Source organism: Ornithorhynchus anatinus, chromosome 3 (genome assembly GCF_004115215.2).
Source record: "Ornithorhynchus anatinus isolate Pmale09 chromosome 3, mOrnAna1.pri.v4, whole genome shotgun sequence".
Lineage (NCBI taxonomy): Eukaryota > Metazoa > Chordata > Mammalia > Monotremata > Ornithorhynchidae > Ornithorhynchus > Ornithorhynchus anatinus.
This window is the reverse complement of record NC_041730.1, coordinates 52,048,690-52,067,473: the sequence shown is the minus strand read 5'-3', so window position 1 is coordinate 52,067,473 and position 18,784 is coordinate 52,048,690. Positions and strand designations below refer to the sequence as shown.

The 18,784-nt window shown below is 54.7% G+C and overlaps 2 protein-coding genes across 2 annotated transcripts; one reads left to right on the top strand and one right to left on the bottom strand.

The window, feature by feature from the left end:
- Positions 1–110: 110 nt before the first annotated feature.
- Positions 111–4,648, top strand: RGP1 (RGP1 homolog, RAB6A GEF complex partner 1). The gene is made up of 9 exons (XM_001518651.5): positions 111–224; positions 392–532; positions 1,237–1,373; positions 1,935–2,018; positions 2,283–2,432; positions 2,732–2,878; positions 3,320–3,447; positions 3,620–3,809; positions 4,189–4,648. Exons 2-9 carry the CDS (start codon positions 417–419, stop codon positions 4,410–4,412), a joined length of 1,176 nt encoding a protein of 391 aa, XP_001518701.3. The 5' UTR covers positions 111–224; positions 392–416; the 3' UTR covers positions 4,413–4,648.
- A 7-nt stretch (positions 4,649–4,655) lies between these two features.
- Positions 4,656–6,456, bottom strand: LOC114810137 (microseminoprotein, prostate associated). Its single transcript, XM_029060208.2, has 3 exons — positions 6,016–6,456; positions 5,603–5,711; positions 4,656–4,890 (listed from the first exon to the last, which is right to left on the bottom strand). The coding sequence occupies exons 1-3, from the start codon at positions 6,155–6,157 to the stop codon at positions 4,680–4,682; spliced, it is 462 nt and encodes a 153-aa protein (XP_028916041.1). The 5' UTR covers positions 6,158–6,456; the 3' UTR covers positions 4,656–4,679.
- Between the last annotated feature and the right edge of the window lie 12,328 nt (positions 6,457–18,784).

Sequence of the window (18,784 nt, the reverse complement as noted above, 5' to 3'; positions counted from 1 at the left end):
ACCGCGCGCCGGCAGGGCGGGGGAGGCCTAGGCGCGTCTCCGCCTCGCTCCAGCCGGCCGGGGCGGCCGCCGCCAAGGGGACACCCCCTTCCCAGGCCGCGTTGGTTCGGCCTGACCCGCAGCTCCGAAGCCGAGCGGAGGTCGAAGGAGCCGCCGGGAGAGGGGGGGACCGGTCCTGGACCTCAGGTCTCCTTCTCCGGGAACTCCGGGGAGCGACCGGGGCGGTAAGGAAGGGGCTGGGGGTGCGGGGGGAAGGGTTTTTTTGTGTTTTTTTTTTACATCGTCCACGGTGGCCGAGTCTTGCTGCCCCCCACCGAGAGGAAGCCTCTGCCGAAGAGGCTGCCGGGAGTGAGCCAATGTGTGTGTGACCCTTGCCCCTCCTGCCCTCCAGTGCCAACCTCTCCCTTCTCCCCGCCATGATCGAGGTGGTGGCCTCGCTGAGCCGGGGGCCGGTGTTCCTGGCCGGGGAGGCGCTGGAGTGTGTCGTGACCGTCACCAACCCCCTGTCGCCCACAGCCACCTCGGCGTCCAGGTACCACCACCCCATGGGGGGAAGCGGGGGTCGTGGAACAACTAAACAAACCGGTATTACCCCTTGCCAGAGAGGTGGAAGGAGACATCCCCGGTGATGGGGGGAGATGGTGACCAGCCCTTAACTTTTTAGTTTCTAGTACTGCTTCGGACCCTTGACCCAATGTGGCTTAATAATGGCATTGGTTAAGCGCTGACTATGCGCAGAGCACCGTCTAAGCGCTGGGGAGGATACAAGGTGATCAGGTTGTTCCAGGTCACCCCCATTTAATCCCCATTTTCCCAGAGAAGTGAAGTGACTTGCCCAAAGTCACACAGCTGACAAGCGGCTGAGGCGGGATTTGAACCCATGCCCTCTGACTCCCAAGCCCCGGCTCTTGCCACTGAACCGCGCTGCTTCGCTTTTCTCGCGGGCCGTAGTCCCCCCGTCCCTCCAAGCCGACCAGATGTGTCCAGTTTGGGCCGGAGACAGAAGAGGGAGGAAGAGTGTGAAGGCAGAGTCCTTGGAGGGGCAGGGGCAGGGCCTTTAGGGAGTCCCAGGTGGCCTCGTTTGGTGGTACTCTTTAAGCGCTTACTATGTGTCCAACATTGTTCTCAGCGCCGGGGTAGGTACAGGTTTAATAAGGTCGGCCACCTCTATGTCTCCGTGACTATCCCCGCTCAATCCTCTTTGTCCGTGACTTCCCCCATGTACCCGCCGTCCAGCGAGGCCCTGGCCTGGGCCAGTGCTCAGATCCACTGCCAGTTCCATGCCAGCGAGAGTCGTGTGATATTACCTCCACCAGATTCCAGTCAGCCAGATGTCCAGCCCGAGAGCCAGACCGTGTTCCTGCCACACCGAGGTGGGAACCTCGGGAATCCAACTGACTCTAGGGGACGGGCTCAAACCGTGCCATATTTTTAGTGGCGGGGGAGGGAGAAAATTGGACCGAGTCCCCAGGGTGGGGGTGGATTTTCTGAGTAGCCCCTGAGGAACAGGCCTGGGGGCTAACAAGCAGGATCCAGAAGGGTGAAGGTGGGGCGTTAAGGCAGTGTTCCTGCCGCGCTGGGGGTGGAAGGAGGGAGATTCGGTTCCTATTCCAGCAAATGGCCGCTGTGGGGCCCGGTGGTCTGATCGACTCACGGGGCACAGATCTGGGGGTTCGAGAAGGCTTCAGAACCCTGAAATGGGGACTAACTTGTATCTGCCCCAGTGCTCAGAACACACAGTAAGCGCTCACAAATAATAATAATAAATTCAGTTCAGCTCATGCACGCCTTACTTTGATGGGAAGGTCGATGGGAAGTCTGGGGCGGATGGGAAGGTCGATGGGAAGTCTGGGGCGGATGGGAAGGTCGATGGGAAGTCTGGGGAGGCTTGCCTTGGGGCTCCAAACCAACTAGCCTACACCTCTCTTCTCCAGGTGAACGGGGTCAGTGTATTCTTTCCACCCCCCCAAAGATCTTATTCTGTGACCTGCGACTCGATCCTGGGGAGTCGAAGTCCTGTGAGTGATTTCTCTCCAATCTTTTGTGACCCCAATCTTCCTCTATTACCTCAGTGTGTCTGTCTCCCACCCCCCCACTTTCCATGACATCAGTTCTTCCCTTCTCCTATTCAAGTGACCTAGACCATCTGAATGACTCCTGGGACCCCTGTCCTTTCTGCTGAGAGCCCGCACCCCCTCCCAGGCCAGATTTTAAAGTCGGGAGATACACCTTGGGTGTCCTTGGTTCCCCCAGATGACCTGACTCCTTCCCTTACTTTCCAGATTCCTACACTGAAGTCCTTCCGGTGGATGGGCCACCTTCATTCCGGGGTCAGTCAGTCAAGTATGTCTACAAGCTGACCATCGGCTGTCAGAGGGTCAACAGCCCCATCACCTTGCTTAGGGTCCCGCTGAGGGTGCTAGTGCTGACTGGTGAGGGAGGTTGTGTGGGGTGAGGGGAAATCCGGAGAGACCAGGAGGTGGGATGGGATGGAATGGAGTGGGGTGGAGGATGGAGAATGGAAGCTCTGATTCAATGTGATGCAGAGGGCTATGGAAGTGTGTGTGTGTGTGTGTGTGTGTGTGTGTGTGTGGTGGCGGTGGAGCCTCTGTGAGTGAGTCGAGGTTGGATGCTTGGACCTCGACTTCCCCCCTCCAACCTATCCCCATACGCACACCGTATTCTTTTCTGTCTTCTTTCCCCACCCCCACATCGTGCCCCATGTGTCCAGGTCTGCAGGATGCCTGTTTTCCCCAGGATGAGGCAGTGGCCCCCTCCAGCCCATTCCTGGAGGAGGAAGAAAGCAGAAGGAAGGATTCCCAACTGGCGGAGTTGGCAGGAGAACTTCTCATGGCTGCCACATCGCGCCGTAACCTGCGTGAGCACCGCCCCCCACCCCAGCTTCCCTCCTCAAAACTCTTGCAGCTATACCTCACTGTCACCCTCGGCCCCACGGCTGACCTGTGAGCCTCTCCTCCTGTCTCTTTATAGCCTGAGAGCCCTTCCCTTTGCAACCCCTCTGAATCCCCACCCTGGGACTGTCACCTCAACTTCTCACCCCTCCTACAGTCCGCATGAACAGCACGCCAGGGACCTCCCCCTCCCCAACCACCACCCCCCTACACCTTCCTGCACCATCCTGATTCACCCAGAATTTCAGTCAAGGAACTTGTCACCACAGACTTTCCTTGCTCCCCTTCCCTTGTCTAGCCCTCACCCTTTCTGCGTCCTTTTGGTTTAGAGCCGGTGTGGTATTGGGAGGCCCCTTAGCTCACCAGTCCTCTAGAATCCTAACTGGCCCACCCTCAACTTCCCCCAGATTTGTACAATATCAGCGACGGCCATGGGAAGGTCGGGACATTTTGCATCTTCAAATCTGTGTACAGACTCGGGGAAGACATAGTGGGGACTCTGAGCCTGGAGGAGGGGGCTGTTGCCTGTCTACAGGTGAGGGGGAGAAAGGTCTCAGTCGGGGACGTCCGGGGCAGGGGCGGGTGCTGACGTTGGGACTGGTCACGTGTCGGCCCTCCGTCCTGCCGATGGGGAGGGGATAGTCTCAGATGGGGAGGACAAGAATGGAAAGCTCCCTGCCTCTTCCCCTCTCTTCCCTCCGTCCCAGTTCTCAGTGAGCTTGCAGACAGAGGAGAGTGTGCAGCCTGAGTACCAGAGGCGCCGGGGGAGCGGAGGCCCACCTGCCGTGTCCCACGTGACTCACGCCCGGCACCAGGAGTCCTGCCTGCACACAGCCAGGACCAGTTTCTGCCTTCCTATCCCACTCAGTTCCACGCCCGGCTTCTGCACTGCTATCGGTGAGCGGCCCCCACTAACCTCCCGGCTGCCCAGACAGACTTCTCCTTAATCCTTGAACTGCTGAACGCTCCCTCCTCCCCCGAGCGTTAGTTTCCGGGAGCTAGAGTGGCCAAGAAGCAGACCCCTCCTTCCCCCCCGAAACTTTGGGGGACGGCTCCGGGGGACCGTTTGGCCGAGGCTGGCCCTGACGCACACTGACCCTCACTCCCCAGCAACCCGGCTCTCCCAAACTGTCTGGACAACACACTCTCTGGCTTTTGGGAAGACCCAAAAGTCCCACATCCTCGCCCGTTGTTTGACGTGGGCTTCCCCTGCCCACTGTTTGCTTCTCTCCCCCTCCCGCCCCCTGATGTGCCATTTGTCCCACGTCTTCTGCAGTGTCCCTCAGGTGGCGGCTACACTTTGAATTTGTGACTTCGCGGGAGCCGGGTTTGGTTTTGCTGCCCCCGACAGAGTGGCCCGAGTCCAGGACTTGGATGGGGCCAGAGCAGGTGCCCGTGGACACCTTCAGCTGGGACCTGCCCATTAAGGTGCTGCCCACCAGCCCCGCCCAGGCCTCCTACGGCACCCCAGGCCCCAGCACCAACACCGTCACCATCTGAGAACGTGGCCCGTCCCAGACCTCGGGCTCCGACAGGACACTGGCCTCTCTGCTCCAACCCTTAGAGCTTTGGGGAACTCCGACCGGGGGTGGGTGTCGTGGTGACCTGGATGGTGTGGGGCGGGAGGCCGGGGATGGGGTGGGGGACACGCGCCCGAGAGGCCGATTGGAGACGTTCCGCCGAGTCGTTAACTTATTTATTAGAATAAAGTTGCAGCTGCTAGTGGTTTCCCTGAAGGTGGTGGCAGCGGCAGTGGTTGCGGCCAGGCTAGGCAGTCGGGCGGAGGTGGCGGTCAGTAGGGTCCCGCGGGGCTGAGGGAATCCCTGGCTCAGAGGTGCCGGCAGAGCCCCACTCAGGGTCAGGGGGGCCCCCGCTGCAGGGCAGTCGGGGATCGCTTTTCTGTACCAGGGTGATCCGGCAGGTCCCGGGGTCCCGCCGCACCTCACAATTGCCTGGAAAGTCGATGAGGTGCTGGGAGCTGGGGGGACCAAGGGGAGAGGTGAACAATTTGGGGCCCCCTCTCGCACCTCCACGCCCCTTGGCTACCTCGGGGACCCAAACGGGCCCTTTCTGGCCGCGGCCTTCCCCCTCCTTCGTGACCTTCTATTACTTGCGCCAACCAACAGCCCTGGTCCCTCTCCCCTGTCGTGCTTCTTCTTGCCCCACAGACATTCTTCCCCCTTCCCCTCCCGCCTGCTGTGTTCCTGTGGAGTCTCCCTGGCTCTCCTGGGTCTCAGTAGAGTTTCCTCACCCCTGCTGAGAACAGTGTGACCTAGTGGAAAGAGCCCGGGGTTTGGGATTTAGGAGACCTGGGTTCTCATCGACTCCTCTGCTTCCCTTGGGCAAGTCACAACCTCTCTGGCCCTCAGTTTCCTCATCTGTAAAATGAGGAGACAATCCCTAGTCTCCTTCCCCTTTCGAGCCCCACGTGGGATGGGGACCGTCTCCAAACTGGATCGTTTCTACCTCAGCACTTAGCGCAGTGCGTAGCCCTCAGTAAGCACTTAATGAGAACCACTATCATCATTTCCCCCTCCCGTGACACAGCAGCCCCTGATCATCCTTGCCCATCCCTGACTCTCAGGGTCACAGCAGTCCCCGGTCCCTTCACCTCCATCCCATCCCCCTTACCCGACACGAGAGCTCCCGGTCCCTGCCCGTGAATCACTCGCTAGTCACTGGTTACTCACGTATCGCAGCAGCCCACGCCGACGGGATGCAGACAGGTGCATTGGAAACAGTCGGTGCGGAGCCAAGACTCTCCCAGGGTGAAGCGCTTCCCCTCGTGGTGGCAGGGGGCTGGGCGAAGAGAGGAGGGGGCGAAACGGGATTAGGAGCTGGCCTCAGAATTGGTCTCCTTGCCCCTCCCTTCCGGTCATAGTCCTGCCCCTGCCTCTGTGTCCCAGTGGCAGAGAAACAGTTTGAACCCTGAGCCTTGCTGGCCACAGAAGAGAGGGTGAGAAGGAGCTGACTTCCTTCCCAGCCCTCCCTTTGGGTCCCAATTCTTTGACCATCGCTTTGGTAATGTTGGGTCTGAGGCGCTGAGGCCCTCAGTTCACCCTGCTCCCCCCTCCCCAACTCTGCTCATCCTCTCCCTCTTTACCTTGAGCTTGGAAATAGCACTTGCAGTGGACTCCCTGGAGCTGGAGGAAGCAGAAGACCGCCAGGCAGACTCCCCACCAGGTGCTCTGGGTCCCCCAGGCCCACCCAATCCCTTGCTTCCTTAAGGCCATTCCTGCACTCATCCTTCTCTGGCCCTCTCCTCCTCACCCTGACCTTTCTGTTGCTCCTCTTGACCCCCCAAATGCGTTTGCTCCTCTCGGTAGCTCTCCCTCTCAATCCCGTCTGTCTATGTGTCTGTGTCTCATGCGATCCCTGGGCCCACTGCTCCCTCAGGCTCTGATGTTTATAAAGTTAGGACCCTGGCCCCCCGCTGAGCTGAGCTGGAAAAGCTGTAACACCCGTTTCCTGATGTGAGGGGCATGAAAACAAGAGGTCCGGCTTTAACAAGCTGTGAGGAGCTGATTCATGTCCTGGGTCTGGCTCTGGAGGGGAGCACGGGGTGGGGGGTGGGGGGCAGGGGGGAGCTGGGGTGGGGGTGGGGGCAGGGGCTGAGCCCAGGCCAGGCGTTCCCCGAAGCACAGGGGTCAAGGTATGGGGGTAGGGGTCCGGGCTGATCCGGGGAGAAGGGAGGGAGCGCTGCTTCCTGACCCCCCCAAGAGCTGGGATCCTTGCCGGGACCGGAGGGAGGCGTTTCCTGGGCAGCCAACCCTGTGCCTGAGCCAAACCCAGAAACCTCATTATAGCACCACTGCCAGGGACCTCAGGAGGAGGAGCCAGTCCTGGCACCGGCACCAGGAAGTTTGAACCAGACCACAGCTCCCCTAAGCCCAGAAACGGATCCCCCTCCACGGTCCCCAGAGATAGTTCCCCCTCCCCCTCCCTCAGAGACAGATCTCCCCACGATCCCAGAGGCAGGTAAGCCTTCCTCATCCCAAGGAGGAAGGTTTCCCTGGTCTTGTAGAAGTGGGTCTACCCCCTCGTATCCCTCCAGACCCTGAGAGGGACAGACATTGTATTTGCCATCTTGTCTTTTGTGGGTTTTGAATCTGTGTGTGCTTAGGACTGGATGGTCGAGTCTGGCTGGGCAAACGGAATGGCAAGTTGAAAAAAAAGTCCCAGATTCTCCTTATGGTTGAACTGCAGTAAGGGTCTTGGCTTCGTTAGCCAGTTTAAGTTTGAGAGATTTGCTACTGGTCCTTTTTAGTCATAATTCAGAAGAGTAGGGTAGGAGAATGGTAGGTTGGGATCACATAGCTTCTCCCATCTTTCCCAGGAGTATCACTGGAGGACACCTCCTACCTCAAAATCTACCCTCCTCCACCTGCATCTCCAACCCCAACCCTTATCAAATCGCTTGCCTCCTCCTTCCCTCCCTGTCTGCTATCTTCAACTGTTCACTCCCCAATGACTTCTTCGCCACTGCTTTCAAATATGCTGCCACCTCATCCTAAAAACACCCTCCCTTCATGGTTCCCATCTCCCTCCTACCATTCCTCTCCAAACTCCTTGAACGAGGTGTCTACACCTGCTGCCTCCACTTCGTTTTCTCCACTTCTCTCCTTGACTCCCTCCCTCCCTCTGGATTCTGCCCCCTCTACTCCACCAAAACTGCCCTCTCAAAGGTCACCGATGATCTCTTTCTTGCCAGTTCCAATGTCCTCTATTCCATCCTAATCTTCCTCCACCGCTCGGCCGCTTTTGACACTGTGGACCACCCCCTTCTCCTGGAAACATTATCCACCTTTGGCTTCACTGACCCCCATCCTCTCCTTGTTCTCCTCTCTGGATGCTCATTCTCAGTCTCTTCTGTGGGCTCCTCTGCCTCACACCCCCTAACCATAGGAGTCCCTCAAGGCTCGGTTCTGGGTTCCCTTCTATTCTCCATCTACTTGGGTGTCCTACCAACACCTCAAACTTGAAATGTCCAAGACAGAACCATTCATCTACTCACCCTTCTTCTTTCTATGCGTCTCCTAACATGTGCTTGGAGCCCTTCCATCGATCCATCTCTTCAACTGACAATTGTCATCCTTGGGGATGGTAATTCTGCTCTTCCCTTTGCCCCCCCCCCCCCATCACTGACCTGCTTAAGTCTCTGAATACTGCCCTGAAGTCCACATAACCGGTAGGTGGTAGAGGGGAAAGAACTGAAAAGGCCTGAAACACTTCCTTGTCAACCAGGCCAGTGTACTGACATCAAGATATCTCAGGAGAAACTTCAGAAGCTCCCAGAGTACAAGTCCTATTAGGTTGGTACTTTGTGGCGTATTTCTCCTTTGAGGACTAGTCCCCAAAATAAGGTTTTTTGCAGGAAAATTTGCTTCAAAAGCATACTACCCGATACTATCATTTTCTGTGGGAGTTCAATCATATGTATTGAGTGCTTTGTGCAGAGTACTGTACTAAGCGCTTGGGAGAGTACAGATTAATAGACATATTCCCTGCACCCAGTGAGTTTACAGTCTATGGGGGAGAAAGACATTAATATAAATAAATAAATTACAGATATATAAGTGCTGTGGGCTTGGGAGGTGGGGATGAATGAAGGGAGCAAGTCAGGGTGATGCTTAAGGGAGAGGGAGAAGAGGAAAGGAGGGCTTAATCAGGGAAGGCCTTTTGGAAGTGTCCCTTCAATAAGACTTTGAAGGGGGAGAAAGTAAATATCTGTCAGATTTGAGGAGGGAGAATATTCCAGGCCAGAGACATGGGCGAGAGGTTGATGGTGAGATAGATGAGATTAAGGCACAGCGAGAAAGCACTAGAAGAATGAAGTGTGTGGACTGGGTTGTATTGGAGAGTACCAAGTTTAGGTAGAAGGGGGCAAGGTGATTGAGTCTTTAAAGCCAGTGGTGAGGCGTTTTTGTTTGATGGTTATGTGGATGGGCAACCACTGGAGTTTCTTGAAGAGTGGGGAAATGTGACCTGAACATTTTTGTAAAAAAAAAAAAAAGGTGTATGTGGGGGGTGGGGAAAGAGAGGGAAGGTCTGATAGTCTGTATTATCTATGTTCATATATACTCTAATTATCCCTGTTTTATGTATGCAGTGTTACTCCGTCATGGGTGGGGGGGACGGGGGTTGTCTTTTGTGTCAGAGTGGGTATGCATATGTAATGTTACTTTAAGTCATCGTGTGTGTGATGTCATTCTTAGTAGATTTATAATTGTACCCCACTGTGGGGTATCTTATTGTCCCTTTCTGTGTATGGTAAGTTGTTACTTCCATAATACCACTTTGTGGCTGTGCAAAGTCCCCATGTTCTGTAGACGATAGACGATACCAATGCAGAAGCAGTGTGGGTCAGTAGAAAGAGCCCTGGCTTGGGAGTCAGAGGTCATGGGTTCAAATCCCAGCTCTGCCACTTGTCAGCTGTGTGACTGTGGGCAAGTCACTTCACTTCTCTGGGCCTCAGTTACCTCATCTTTAAAATGGGGATTAACTGTGAGCCTCATGTGGGACAACTTGATTACCCTGTATCTACCCCAGCACTTAGAACAGTGCTCTGCACATAGTAAGCACTTAACAAAGACCAACATTATTATTATTATTAGAAGAGCCAGCAATCCCTCTAGTCCTCTGCATTTCCCAGGAGAACCCTCCCAGAATTGCTTTGGAGTGGGTTTTCCCTAGCACCCGGGATGAAATCCAAAGTGAAATACAGGGACGCAAGTACAACCAACCCCATCCTGCCTGAGGTGTGAGGAGACAAGACAGATGGACACTCAACAAAATGAACTGAAGAGGGCATCAGGCCTCTGTGCCGGAATACTGCTGCACTGAACACCTCCTTGTGTTGGGCACTGTACTATAACCATAATAATAACAACAATTACAAAAAACAATAATTATGGCCACGTCAGAGGGGCCCCATGGCTCAGGTTGTGGAGTCTCCTTGTAAATAGCGCAAGTCCTCCCAGCCAGCAAAACCTGCCTACCCATTGCCCTTGCTCCAATTTAGCATTGGAGTCTGAGACCCCCACATCCCCAGAGGAGAAAGACGCTTCATTTTTGCTGAGAGTCTCTACTGCCCTACAAACACCTCTCTCCACCACTCAATTTCCCCAGTCTTGTAGGCGGTATTCCTGGCACAGGAACAGTCACCTTAGATTTCTGTTTCCACATTTGGTTGCTCCAGATTCTGTTGCTGCTTCTTCCACATCCTGGGAGGCCCTTAACCTTTCCTTCCTATCCCCACTGACCGAGCTTCAGGTCTTGATCCCCACCCACTCCTGGTCATCCTATCTCTCTTCCTTCAGTCTTCTCAAGCAGTGGCCTCCTTGCCCAGCACCAGTGCCATGGGAAGCAGCGTGGCCTAGTGGAAAGAGGACAGGCCTGGGAATCAGAAGACCTGGGTTCAAATCCAGACTCTGGTACTTGTTTATTGAGTGACCTCGGGCAAATCGCTTAACTTATCTGTACCTCAGTTACTTCAACTGTAAAATGGGGATTAAATCTCTCACTCCATCCTATTGGGAGCCCCATGTGGGGTGGAGATTGTGCCTAGCACTAAAGTAACAAATACCGTGGCTCACTGGAAAGAGCACGGGCTTTGGAGTGAGAGGTCATGGGTTCGAACCCCGGCTCTGCCACTTGCCAGCTGTGTGACTTTGGGCAAGTCACTTAACTTCTTGGTGCCTCAGTTCCCTCATCTGTAAAATGGGGATTAAGACTGTGAGCCCCACGTGGGACAACCTGATTCCCCTGTGTCTACCCCAGCGCTTAGAACAGTGCTCGGCACATAGTAAGCGCTTAACAAATACCAACATTAAATACCATTACAAAAACCAACAAAAAAACTCTCAACAACTATCAAGTCCCTCCCCCGGCTTGACTTCCTCACCTACTTCAGACCTCTCATCTGCTGTCCCCAAATTCCAATTCCTCTCCTGAAACAACTCTTCTAATTCTGACTCTTCCCTCACTGAAATAGCCTTTCGGATCCCTTTTCCCAGAAGCTGGCCCTGATGAAGAAAGGTGGAAAGAGAGTATGCTGTCCTTCCACCTCCCCAGCAAGAATTCTTGACACACCAGTCCTCCGTCCACTCCATATGCGAAGTGGACCCTTTCTTATGAGAAGAAAAGATCAAAGGAGACAACCCCAACTAGGCAGCACTGGGCAGGATTCACGGTGGAAGAAAATGGCTCTCCCACTCCCAGCAAGTCTTTTGGACATAAAGCATCAACAACTGCAGTTGTGGGAGCCAAATAATGGTTTTGATTGAGCACTTACTCTATGCAGAGCACTGGGAAGAGTACAATACAGCAGAGTTGGTGGATACGTTCATAGCCCACAAGGAGCTTCCAGTCAAGGCAACGTTCGCAGCCCACAGAGAGCTTCCAGTCAAGGCAATTAGAGCAGTTCCCACCTGGTTGGCCAGCTGACCCTGGTCCCGGCCAACAGTCCAGGAAAGGGGGCATCATCCCTGGGAATATTGGCCTTCCTCTTTTCCCAGGTTTATCATCAACAACACAGATTGAGTGTCAGTTGATTATTGTTTGCCCCACACTGAACTAGACGTTTGGGAACCAAAAGGAGAAAAGACACCCTCTCTGCCCCCAAGCATCTGACCATCTAATAACTTGCTTTTCGGTGTAAGATGAGAGGTTTGAGGTCACAAGGAAGACTCAGCTCTGCCGGTTTGTTTTTCAAGAGGCAACATCATGCTCAAAATGAGCTAATCTGCGATAGCCGGTGCAGCACGACTTTAAGTTTCTAATGGAGTTGCGGGCCTTTCGGTAAGACTCGGAAAGTGGGATCAAGGAGTGACAGAGGCATAATCTGAAGAAAAGAGAAACCTCCGGCAATTAAATGGGGTCTGCGGACCTTAGAGAAGCAGCGTGGCTCAGTGGAAAGAGCACAAGCTTAGGAGTCAGGGGTCACGGGTTCTAATCCCAGCTCCGCCACCTGTCGGCTGTGTGACTTTGGTCAAGTCACTTGAGTTCTCAGTGCCTCAGTGGCCTCATCTGTAAAATGGGAATTAAGACAGTGAGCCTCACGTAGGTCAACCCGATGACCCTGTAACTACCCCAGTGCTTAGACCGATACTCGGCACGTAGTCAGCGCTTAACAAATACCATCGTTACTATTATTATGTGCACGTTGGGCTGAGGGGAGGAAGAGAGCGGCCGTGTTGTGCAGGGGGTGGAGGTGAGGCCTGTGGGTGAGGTGAGCTTCTGGATGGCCCGACGGATGGATCCCATCCCGGCTCTGCCGCTTGCCAGCTGTGTGACTTTGGGCAAGTCACTTAACTTCTCTGTGCCTGTTACCTCATCTGTAAAATGGGGATTAAAACTGTGAGCCCCACGTGGGACAACCTGATCACCTTGTTGCCCCCGGCGCTTAGAACAGTGCTTTGCACATAGTAAGCACTTAACAAATACCACCATTTATGGATGGATAGATGGGGAAGACGGGCAGGGCTCAATGGCCAGAGGGGTGGTGAAGGTGGCTGCTCTGGGGTTGTTCTGGAGAGTAGCGGTCACCAGGTGAATGGTGCTTAGAGAGGGGCAGTTGAGGGGCGGGGGTCCATGGTGCGCGCCCAGTTGCTTGGATGAGGGGAGGTCCGCAGTGCGTGCACGTGCTTAGTGTGGATGGGGGAGGAGGGGGTGTCCTCGGCATGTACCCAGTTGCCTGGATGTGGGGTGATTTGTGGCGCGCGCGCTTAGTGGGGATGAGGGGGGTGTCCTTGGCGTGTGCCCAGTTGCTTGGATGTGGGGTGGTCTGCAGCACGCGCGCTTAGTGGGGATGAGGGGGTTGTTCTTGGTGTGTGCCCAGTTGCTTAGATGTAGGGTGGTCTGCGGCGTGCGCGCTTAGTGGGGATGAGGGGGGTGTCCTTGGCGCGTGCCCAGTTGCTTAGATGTAGGGTGGTCCGCAACATGGGCGCTTAGTGGGGATGAGGGGGGTGTCCTCGGCGCGTGCCCAGTTGCTTGGATGAAGGGTGCTCCGCGGCGCGTGTGCTTAGTGGGGATGAGGGGGTGTCCTTGGCGCGTGCCCAGTTGCCTGGATGTGGGGTGGTCCGCGGCGCACGCGCTTAGGGGGGATGAGGGGGTTGTTCTTGGTGCGTGCCCAGTTGCTTGGATGTAGGGTGGTCTGCGGCGCACGCATTTAGTGGGGATGAGGGGGGTGTCCTTGGCGCGTGCCCAGTTGCTTGGATGTGGGGTGGTCTGCGGCGCGCGCATTTAGTGGGGATGGGGGGGGGTGTTCTTGGTGCGTGCCCAGTTGCTTGGATGTAGGGTGGTCTGTGGCGCACATGCTTAGTGGGGATGAGGGGATGGGGGGGGGTGTCCTCAGCGCGTGCCCAGTTGCTTGGATGTAGGGTGCTCTGCGGAGCGCGTGCTTAGTGGGGAGGAGGGGGGTGTCCTTGGCGCGTGCCCAGTTGCTTGGATGTGGGGTGGTCCGTGGCGCGCGCTTAGTGGGGATGAGGGGGGTGTCCTCGGCGCGTGCCCAGTTGCTTGGATGTGGGGCGGTCCGCGGCGCGCGCGCTTAGTGGGGATGGGGGGGGGGGTGTCCTTGGCGCGTGCCCAGTTGCTTGGATGTAGGGTGCACCGCGGCGCGCGCGCTTAGTGGGGAATGAGGGGAGTTCCGCGGCGCGCGCTCAGTGGTCTGGGGGGAGGGTGTGTCCTCGGCGCGCGCCCAGTTGCCTGGATGAGGGGAGGCGGCGCGCGCTCAGTTGTCTGGGGCGGGGGGTGTCCTCGGCGCGTGCCCAGTTGGCTGGATCAGGGGAGGTCCGCGGCGCGCGCGTTTAGTGTGGATGAGGGGAGGCGGCGCGCGCTCAGTTGTCTGGCGGAACGGGGTGGGGGGGTGGGGTGTCTTCGGCGCGTGCCCAGTTGCCTGGATGAGGGGAGGCGGCGCGCGCAGAGTTGTCTGGGGCGAGGGGGTGCCCTCGGCGCGTGCCCAGTTGTGGGGGGGGGGGGGTCCTCGGCGCGCGGCCAGTTGCCTGGATGAGGGGAGGTCCGCGGCGCGCGCGTTTAGTGTGGATGAGGGGAGGCGGCGCGCGCTCAGTTGTCTGGCGGAGCGGGGGGTGGGGGGTGTCCTCGGCGCGTGCCCAGTTGCCTGGCTGTAGGGGGGGGATCCGCGGCGCGCGCTCAGTGGTTGGGGGGGGGCAGTCCTCGGCGCGCGCCCAGCTGCCTGGATGCGGGGAGGTCCGCGGCGCGCGCTCGGTGACTTTGGTGGGGCGGGGGCGGGGGGGGGGGGGGGTTGGCAGGCTTGGTGCGCGTCCGGGGGCGGCAGCCGGGGGTTGGCGAGCGCCGGCCGGCCGGTCGGGGACAAGGAAAACATCCGCCGGAGGCCGGGCCGCGCTCCAGGCAGGCCGTGCAGGTGCGCGCCGGCTGAGGAAGTGAGCGCATCCCTCCGCCGCCCCGCCGCTCGCTGACTCATGCCCGGGGTGGGGGGGTGGGGGGGGCGGCCCGGGGCATGCCGGGAACTCGCCCGGAGGGGGCCCCGGAGCATGCCGGGAGCTGCCCCGACAGGCCCTCAGGACTGGCTGGGGGGGTGGGGGGGCGTTTGTGTGTAATAATAATGTTGGTATTTGTTAAGAGCTTACTATGTGCAGAGCACTGCTCTAAGCCCTGGGGGAGATCCAGGGTCATCAGGTTGTCCCAGGTGGGGCTCACAGTCTTCATCCCCCTTTTACAGAGGTGGTAACTGAGACCCAGAGAAGTGAAGTAATCATCATAATAATGTTGGTATTTGTTAAGCGCTTACTATGTGCAGAGCACTGCTCTAAGCCCTGGGGGAGATCCAGGGTCATCAGGTTGTCCCAGGTGGGGCTCACAGTCTTCATCCCCCTTTTACAGAGGTGGTAACTGAGACCCAGAGAAGTGAAGTAATCATCATAATAATGTTGGTATTTGTTAAGCGCTTACTATGTGCAGAGCACTGCTCTAAGCCCTGGGGGAGATCCAGGGTCATCAGGTTGTCCCCCGTGGGGCTCACAGTCTTCATCCCCATTTTACAGATGAGGTCACCGAGGCACAGAGAAGTCAAGTGACTCGCCCACAGTCACACAGCTGGCAAGTGGCAGAGCTGGGATTCGAACCCATGACCTCTGACTCTAAAGCCCCTGCTCTTTCCACTGAGCCCACGCTGCTTCTCTCAATAAATGGTGGTATTTGTTAAGCGCTTAGTATGTTACTATTATTAAGCGCTGGGGGGATACAAGGTGATCAGGTTGTCCCACGTGGGACTCACAGTTTTAATCCCCATTTTACAGATGAGGTAACTGAGGCACAGAGAAGTTAAGTGACTTGCCCACAGTCACACAGCTGGCAAACGGCAGAGCTGGGATACGAACCCATGAACTCTGACTCCCAAGCCCGGGGTCTTTCCACTGTGCCACGCTGCTTCTCTAGCACTGGGGTAGACACGGTAATCAGGTTGTCCCACTCGAGGCTCAGAGTCTTAATCCCCATTTTACAGATGAGGGAACTGAGGCACAGAGAAGTGAAGTGACTTGCCCACTGTCACACTGCTGGCAAGTGGCAGAGCCAGGATTCGAACCCATGACCTCTGACTCCCAAGCCTGGGCTCTTGCCACTGAGCCACGCTGCTCTCTAGTGTAGTGTTTATGTGAGGGTGTGTGTCCCTGAAACTGGGGAGGGGGGGTCCACTAAGCCCTCTTTTCCTCCCTTTCCCTCTGCTCCTCCCCCTCTTCCTTCCCCTCAGCACTGTACTCGTCTGCTCGACTGTATATATCTTCATTGCCCTATTTATTTTGTTAATGAGATGTACATCACCTTGATTCTATTTATTTGCTTTTGTTTTAAGGAGATGTCCATCCCCTTGATTCTATTTATTGCTGTTGTTTTTGTCTGTCTCCCCCGATTAATAATAATGATGTTATACGTTAAGCGCTTACTATGTGCAGAGCACTGTTCCAAGCGCTGGGGTAGACACAAGGGAATCAGGTTGTCCCACGTGGGACTCACAGTCTTAATCCCCGTTTTACAGATGAGATAACTGAGGCATAGAGAAGTTAAGTGACCTGCCCAAGGTCACACAGCAAACAAGTGGCAGAGCCGGGATCAGAACCCATAACCTCTGACTCCCAAGCCCGGGCTCTTTACACTGAGCCATGCTTGCAAGCGCTTAGTACAGTGTTCTGCACGTAGTAAGCGCTCCATAAATACGATTGAATGAATGAATGAATACAAGCAGATGAGGTTTGGACACCATCCCTGTCTCAGGTGGGGCTCACAGTCTCAATCCCCTTTTTACAGCTGAGAAAACTGAGGCACAGAGAAATGTGAATGGGGGTGTGTGGGTATTAGAGGGAGTTTGCATGTCAGTGAATGAGTGGTTGCATCTGTCTGTGTGTTGGAGTATACGTTGTGGAATAAGCAGCTGTGTGTGTCTGTTTTAGAGGGAGTGTGTACATCTGGGAATGGGGGGGCGGGGGTGTCCATGGGGAGTGTATATGTTTGAGAATGAGCGGGTGTGTGTCTGTGTGTACAACTGAACGCGTTTGTGAATGAGCCGGGAGTGCACATGTGTATACCTTGTATCTCCCCCAGCGCTTAGAACAGTGGTTGGCACTTAGTAAGTGCTTAACAAATACCATTATTATTATTATTATTATGTGTTAGAGGTAGTGTACACGTTTGTGAATGAGTGGGGTTCTATATGCATATGTTAGAGGAAGTGTACATGTTTGTGAATGAGTTGTGTGTATGTGTGTTAGTAGGAGGTGTATGTTAGGTAATGGGTGGGTGCGTAGGTCTGTGTCATATTTGTGAATGAGTGGTGTGATCTGTGTCTGTGTTAGAGGAAGCATACATGCTTGTGAATGAGGGGGATGGTGCGTGTCTGAGAGTGTACATGTTTGTGAACCAGTGGGGTGGTGTGTTATCTGTGTGTTAGAGGAGTGCACAAGTTTGTGAACCAATAAATCTCTGTGTGTGCCACTGTCTATGTGGGGTTGCCTGTCCGTGTAAGTGAGCGTGAATGAATGTTTGGGTGCTTGTCAGCGAGAGAGTCTGAGTGGTGTCTGTGTGAGTTGAAGCGTTTGAGTATTCATTCAGTTGTATTTATTGAGCACTTACTGTGTGCAGAACACTGTACTAAGCGCTTGGAATGTACAATTTATGTTTAGTATGCTAGTAACGTCTGACTCTCATGTTACACTCATTCATCCCGGAAGCGTGGACCAGGATGAATGGGTGTGTGTGAGTGAACATGTATCTGTGTCTGTATCACAGTGGACGAGTGTTAACGTGTACATGTCAAAATGAAAACAGTGCCAGGCGTTGCAAACATCAAGCTTGACAGCACAAAACAGTCTCTGTGATCGCACGACGTTGTCTGGGGCTGCAAATTCTGCGCTGACCCTTTCAGGCCCACATGTAACCACAGATGAGTAGAGTGTCTACGTCTACGTGTGTGTGCATGCCAGAAAAGGATTTGGGAGATGAGGTGAGGTGGGAAGTGAATGAGGGAGTTAATTGACTTGGGAATTGGGACTAATTGAAGGATGTTAAGAAGAGATAATTCCACGAGATTGACACGGGCATTCCAGTAACAGTCATAAAATAACTGTTTGGCGCCTAAATGTATTGCATATTTATGTCAGAGATGATGGAATTTTCTGAATAAAATGGCTGTTTATTCACAACTTTTGGTAATGTATGGAGTTTTTTTCTTTTCTAATATAATTAGAATTTATAATCAGATATGGAATTTGTAGTTGGCACTGGGCCAAGGTAAACATTATTTTAAAATCTAGAATTTAAAGCCACTCTTCCATTCAATTTAGAGAAGGAGCATGGCCTAGTGGAAAGAGTATGGGCCTGGGAGTCAGAGGACCTGGGTTCTAAGCCTGGCTCTACCAACTCCTTGCTGTGTGACCTTGGGCAAGTCACTTAACTTCTCTGTGCTGCAGTTTCCTCAACTGCAAAATGGGGAATCAATCCTCCTCCCTCCTACTTAGGCAGTGAGCCACATGGGGAACAGGGACTGTGTCCAACCTCGTAAACTTGTATTGATCCCAGCGCTTAGAATAGTGCTTGACACACGGTAACAACAAAACCGTAATTTAGCCCTATTCTCCATAATCTCTCTGCCTCCTCACATGGGGTGGCTCCCTGACAAGCATTTTAGCATTTTTTATGTACTACACTCCTCTTTCTCCATTGCTTGATGTTTCTCTATCCTTTGACTCCTTTGATTTATCTCCTTCTCAGTCATCTCTTTCACTCTAGTTCTTTCCGATCTCCACTTATAGTTTCACACTGGACCCCTTTGTTCTTCTCTCCTCCAATTTGAGCCAGCCCAATCCGCTTTATCCTCCACCTTCATTCCTGTTCTTCCTCCGCTGGGCACTTTGAGAGGAAAGCTTCACAATGACTTCCTTTACTATAAATTCTCCGACTTCCCTCAGTTCTACTCCGTTCCTTGCCAGAAAGTACTACTCCTCCCTTATTGACTCTCTAGCCTGCAACCTTCGCTGGCTCTTTTCCACCTTTGACTCTTTTAAAGCCTCCTCTTCTCCATTCTCTCTCCAAAGCTGTGCCGAGGGTTTGGAATTGCTGCACTTACCATGGGGGTGGAAAGGGTGCATTAATGCTTTACGTGCACTGGGGAAGCAACTTGGCCTAGTGGATAGAGCACAAGGCTGGAAATCAGAAGGATCTGCATTCTAATCCCAGCTCTGCGGCTTGTCTGCTGTGAGACCTTGATCTCGGTCATTTAACTTCTCTGTGCTTCAGTTACCTCATCTGTAAAATGGGGATTAAGACCGTGAGCCCCACGTGGGACAGGGATTGTGTCCAACCTGATGATCTTGTGTCTATCCTGGTATTTAGAACAGTGCTTG

What these genes read in the sequence shown, in the direction of transcription:
- RGP1 (XM_001518651.5), top strand. Translation starts at nt 417, where the DNA reads ATGATCGAGGTGGTGGCCTCGCTGAGCCGGGGGCCGGTGTTCCTGGCC. An exon ending in CACATCGCGCCGTAACCTGC is followed by an intron (nt 2,879 to 3,319) that starts GTGAGCACCGCC and finishes AACTTCCCCCAG; the next exon opens with ATTTGTACAATATCAGCGAC. An exon ending in GGGCTGTTGCCTGTCTACAG is followed by an intron (nt 3,448 to 3,619) that starts GTGAGGGGGAGA and finishes CCTCCGTCCCAG; the next exon opens with TTCTCAGTGAGCTTGCAGAC.
- LOC114810137 (XM_029060208.2), bottom strand. Translation starts at nt 6,157, where the DNA reads ATGAGTGCAGGAATGGCCTTAAGGAAGCAAGGGATTGGGTGGGCCTGG. An exon ending in GTGCTATTTCCAAGCTCAAG is followed by an intron (nt 5,712 to 6,015) that starts GTAAAGAGGGAG and finishes CTCTTCGCCCAG; the next exon opens with CCCCCTGCCACCACGAGGGG. An exon ending in GGCGTGGGCTGCTGCGATAC is followed by an intron (nt 4,891 to 5,602) that starts GTGAGTAACCAG and finishes TGGTCCCCCCAG; the next exon opens with CTCCCAGCACCTCATCGACT.